At 38.7% G+C, this 5,240-nt stretch overlaps 1 protein-coding gene across 1 annotated transcript; it reads left to right on the top strand.

Annotated features, from left to right (window-relative positions):
* The first annotated feature begins 2,578 nt into the window (after positions 1-2,578).
* LOC113082121 (uncharacterized) lies at positions 2,579-5,240 on the top strand. Its single transcript, XM_026253994.1, has 3 exons — positions 2,579-4,016; positions 4,104-4,160; positions 4,641-5,240. Exons 1-3 carry the CDS (start codon positions 3,971-3,973, stop codon positions 5,165-5,167), a joined length of 630 nt encoding a protein of 209 aa, XP_026109779.1. The 5' UTR covers positions 2,579-3,970; the 3' UTR covers positions 5,168-5,240.

Here is a 5,240-nt window from a genome sequence, read left to right as displayed (position 1 = left end):
CTCATTTTAAACAAAATGTTTATTTAATCAAGCTCCAAAAATGGGTCGTTTGGACCCGAGATGTAAGATGACGTCACCTGAGCACAAACATACATTGCCTCCAGTTGCAAGACCTAAATGAATAGTCATCTTTTCACCATATAGGCCCCGGTCCGCTGGCATTTACTCACGTAACGACTGACACTTGATTGCGCTGAATGCGACTGTCGTGTTGCGTCCAAAAAAAAATTGAAATTACAAATCACTGCCACTATCTTGTTTACACTGCAGAGCCCTGCACATGGCATACAGGAATAAAATAGTAGGCGAAATCGTGCACACGATATACAATTTATTTCCCTCAATTTATAAATTGTGTGCAAAGTTTACTAATTTGTTCCTTCAATTCGCTAAATCATGCACACAATTTATAAATCAAGGCAACTAATTAGCAAATCAAGGGTACGAAATTATTGTTGGGCGATATGGTCATTTTTCAAATCGTCATATCTTCAGCCCGTGAGATTGACGATACACAATATTATTGTGCATGGGTGGAGCAAGAGAGAGACTCTTTGTTTTTGTATTATTTAATGACTAGAAAACATTTGGTGACAGTCAAAAGTCAGTTTTCTAGTCAAAAAACATTTTGGTGACAGATTGGTCGCATCTGTGCACGGAAGTTATCAGTCTAAATCAGTCAACGGTGAAAAATCTATAGTTGATTTCATTTAAAGTCCAACAGTTTAACACTAATATAAGACATAAACGAACACGTAAAATATAAAGTATTGAAAACAGGTAAGTTCATATATTCGGAGTAAAATTTAATTGAACTGATGCATCAGTCATACAGCGCTCTGGACCGCGCTCCTCATGATGAGACCGACGCAACGCCACAGACACAAGAATGAGATGCATTCTAACATATCTGTGGCATTAAACTCAGTTAGTGAGGACTCGTTTAGAATATTGCACATATGTAGGCCGTTCAAATTACTTGTTAAAGTGCAATAAAATACCTTTTAAAATACCCATATGCAGACGACGTATGTCTGTTTGTGGATGAAGTCTTCGTAACGGCCAAAACGATGTATTTTGCATGCATCACATTATGGTTCGGAGTGCATGAAAATAATAAGGCGGCGGCAGAGTGAACTTATCATCCATAGTGGTTCTCACGTGAGATAAGTTCACTCTTGTTATTATTTTGTCTTTACTTTATTTGTAAGCCAAGAAACAGTTAATCTCACACATATGAGGAGAGCATGTTGCCGTGTACCAGCCTTTAAATGTGTGGGACACCAACTCCTCATTTTCTATTTCTTTCATTTCATGGATTTAATGAGTTGTCTGAGTCAAAGAGTTACAACTTCTTCAGCGACAGGCTCTAATCCTCTTTTGAGCGCGTGTGCTGTGTGTGTGTGTGTGTGTGTGTTTGAAATGCGGTGCTGAGATGAAATAGCTGGGCAGTTTGATGTTATAATTATAATAGGTTGCCTAATAAAAATAAATATTTATTATTATTATTATTATTTAATACATTAATAGGAGAATGAGCATAATATCATCTTGATTATCGACAGAGAAATCTGCTTTTGTCGATATCTCTGACTATCGTCGATACACGATACTATCGTCTATCGGCACAACCCTATACGAAATAGTAATCGTGTGCACATTTTAATACATCGAGGGAACGAATTTGTGAATTGTGTGAGTTATTTATTTTTTCTTGCATGTCACGTGTGGGGCTCTGTAGGACACAGTATACAGATGCGCATTCACTTTCTGACACAGTCCATGTGGTACGTGCTCGAGCTGGAGGCCATGGAGAAGCAGATCCGTGACCTGGTGGAGAAGCAGGCCCTGCTGAGGTAGCAGAGAGCCGTGCTGGAAACATCCAATGCTGATGCTCACAAGTCTGAGTTTAGTATACAGAGTTATACTAACACTCCCACCACCTCTAATCCATGTGTTTCTCTGCACAGGCCCATGCACCCATGACATGATCTTCCCAGATGTCCTTCACTCCGGCGCCGGGACACCACGGACCCTGGGTGTACCCCCAGAGGAAGATGTGAGACAGATACCGTGTGATGACCTTTCCGCCTACACCGCCTCTGGTCTTTGAGATCTCCACCCAGAACCACTTCGCTCCCCTCTGCAAGATGGAATGCGATGCCGTGATCGTCGGAGACTCCATCGTTCGGTACGTCCGTGCTACTTTAGCTGAAGGTACAGTGCACACTCACTGTTTCCCTGGTGCTCGTGTTCTCGCGATCCTGAAAGGCAAGGAGCGCATCTGCACTGTGCTGATAAATGCCAGTGTTAATGACTCCAAGCTGTGGCAGACGGAGACACTGAAGAGGGACTTCAGGAGCATCATCATGTCAGGACCGCTTCTCATGTATCGATGAGGACACTAAAGGTTCAGTAGACTTTTTGCTTTATACGAATGGTTATTGTCATGGTGTAAAGAACAGAAACTGCTCTTTGTTAACAATTGGAATCTTTTTTGGGAGTTGTCCGAAGCTTTTTCGCACTGATGGCTTGCACTGATAAATGGATGGATGTTTTTATGCCATAGCACCAAAATGCTAAAGTTACAACTTCTCATCCCAGAACATTGCAAGGACTGATTAAAACTGTAATTTACTGGAAATATTCCAGAAATGCCCTATATGACACAGACAGACTTAACACCCACACATTGAGTCTGGGAATCAGAGCCAATGCTGAAGTTTCAATAAATGATGATGAACTGTGCCCCTTTCAGTTTCATATTTTATATGCACACTTCTGCAAACATACATGCTTACAGGGGCATAGTCATAATTTCAAAGTGAGGGGGATAGAAATTGTCTAAGAAGTCAGACTGATAGACAATTACCAATAATTTGTATTCTGTAAAAAAATTTCTTAATGTCAATTTTAAGATTTGTCTATACCACTTTTTATGGCAGAATAGGGCAGAAAATATATTTTATTGATTCTATAGACCACTGTAATAAATGCTGTGTCAGTTAGCAATGCATTATTCAGATCCTTATTTATTACCTGGAGATGACTTGAAAAAGACACATAAACTGTATATTGTCGCAAATATGCATGTATTGCCTTCACATTTTTTATTCAGCTTAGCTACAGCGCTGGCTGGATGCTTTTGTCCATATAAGGGAAAAAGTTAAATATTTAAAGAACCTGGACATGGACATTTTCGATTCCACAAAAGGGTCATGTGGAAAAAGTGTCTTTTTAAAAGCATTTTTAAAAGTTCTTTAAAAGTCATCAGCGAGTTCTTAACAACAAAAACGTAGCATCAGAATTTTTATTTACTGGTAATTTTACAACTTCTCATCCCAGAAAATTGCAAGCTTTTTAAAACTGTAATTTACTGGTAATATTCCAGAAATCCCCTAATGAGACTAAACACTCACACCTTGAGTCTGGGAATCAGAGCAAACGCTGAAGTTTCAAGATGAACTGGCCTTTTCAAGATTTTGCACAAAATCCTCTTTCAACTAAAGAAGAGCATGTGACTTCTGCAAACACTTTTTAAGATGGCATGGAAAGGCTTTATGGATGTTGGAATAAAGTTTTCTTCATGGAACCACTGATGCAAATAAAGAATTGTAATTTTTAAGAGTGTTTTTTTGTTGGATCTATTGTCAGGGTCTTATGGGATGATCAAATTAGATTATATTTTTTCAGACAAGATATGATGTGATTCCTCTAAGGCTTCAGCTGTAATAAATAACAGGAAAAAAATAATAAAAGTCATAGTTTATGTGTTCATCATACACCACTTCTGTTTGGATATTTCTTTTAAGTGACAATGGGCTCCATATGGGATGGAAAGTGATCAAGGACTTGCACCTACAGCAGGACTTCTTGTTTTTGGCTTTTACTTTCAGTTGCAGCTCTATACAGTATATATATGGAGCAGAATCACTGACCGAGACACGACGACACAAAAACTTGATTCAAGATGTCTAAAGAACTACAGATGAGCCATCATGGACATGGTGGAAATGGTAAGTGCACTTTAATATAAAGCTTGTTGTTTTTCTACACATCTGTGTCTATTTGCTCTGCATTAAAGCTCATTTGTATATTTTCAGATGAAGACTATGCTATCCCCTCTACCAAACATTTCCACCATGGAGATGACGAAACTGGTAAGTGTATTGTAATAGTTGGTCTATATTCACAGACTTTGCACAAACTCTACATTTTATTGTTATTTGTTAATAAATGTATTTATTTTGTCTATTTATGTTCTTCGTAATTTTCTCAATGTAGTTTGTTATACAGTAGTCTATATGCTTTTCTTAATATTCCCAAATGCTGAAGGTTAAAGAAACAGGTGGTTGCTGTCACATTTTGAAAAAAAATCTGAAATATTTGTTTTAATAAATAATATATTTTTTATTTAACAATTTAAATATATTATCACTATCACACTATGATGGCAAACCAAATCTCAGACTGAACCACACCAAATACAGAAATATTAGCTTGCAAGGTTCACTAAAACTCATCACATTTACAATGTTCTTATGTTTAGTGCAAAATGGCATACATGTATAAAGCTTATTGTTTCCCTAAACATCCATGTCTATTTGCACTGCTTTGAAGCTCATCCGTTTCATTTGCAGATGAAGAGAACGCTGACATAAAGGAAATCGACGAGGCTCCCATAAAAATTTCAAAAGCACAAGATACGTCAGCTAGTGCTTCAAGCGAAATCTTAAGCCTGATTGACACAATTGACCGGAAAGCAAGAACCAATGCAGACGGCGGTTATGCTAAACAAGGCTTTTATGCATCAGGTTTTGAAAACGAACCAGGAAAGAGGATTCCCAAGGCTGGATACCATGCAGAAGCAGGGGTTGGACGAGCTCGTGCTGAATACAGTGTATTCGAGGCAGAAGCCAAAGGCCCAAACGCCTCAGCTGGTGCAGAAGCCAGTTTGGGTGGAGTCGGAGCAATGGCTCGAGCTGAAATCGCCAGTGCATCAGCTAAAGCCGGTCCAGTTGGTGTGAAAGTGGGACTAGGCTTTGACACGGGTGCATCTATTGGTGTGGATGGGGTAGAGGCCAAATTCCTAGGAACTGGAATCACAATTGGTCCAAAAACCAGTATATCTGTTCTGGGCTCAGAAGCATCATGTTCAGTCATGTAATCACAGAGACCTATTATTATTAGGGCCGGGACTCGATTAAAAAAATTAATCTAATTAATTAGAGGCTTTGTAA

The sequence above is a fragment of the Carassius auratus genome, unplaced genomic scaffold, assembly GCF_003368295.1.
Source record: "Carassius auratus strain Wakin unplaced genomic scaffold, ASM336829v1 scaf_tig00035708, whole genome shotgun sequence".
Classification (NCBI taxonomy): Eukaryota; Metazoa; Chordata; class Actinopteri; order Cypriniformes; family Cyprinidae; genus Carassius; species Carassius auratus.
Note: the sequence above shows the minus strand (reverse complement) of the source record. Positions and strands in the feature narration are given on the sequence as shown.

What these genes read in the sequence shown, in the direction of transcription:
- LOC113082121 (XM_026253994.1), top strand. Translation starts at nt 3,971, where the DNA reads ATGTCTAAAGAACTACAGATGAGCCATCATGGACATGGTGGAAATG. An exon ending in TCATGGACATGGTGGAAATG is followed by an intron (nt 4,017 to 4,103) that starts GTAAGTGCACTT and finishes GTATATTTTCAG; the next exon opens with ATGAAGACTATGCTATCCCC. An exon ending in CCATGGAGATGACGAAACTG is followed by an intron (nt 4,161 to 4,640) that starts GTAAGTGTATTG and finishes TTTCATTTGCAG; the next exon opens with ATGAAGAGAACGCTGACATA.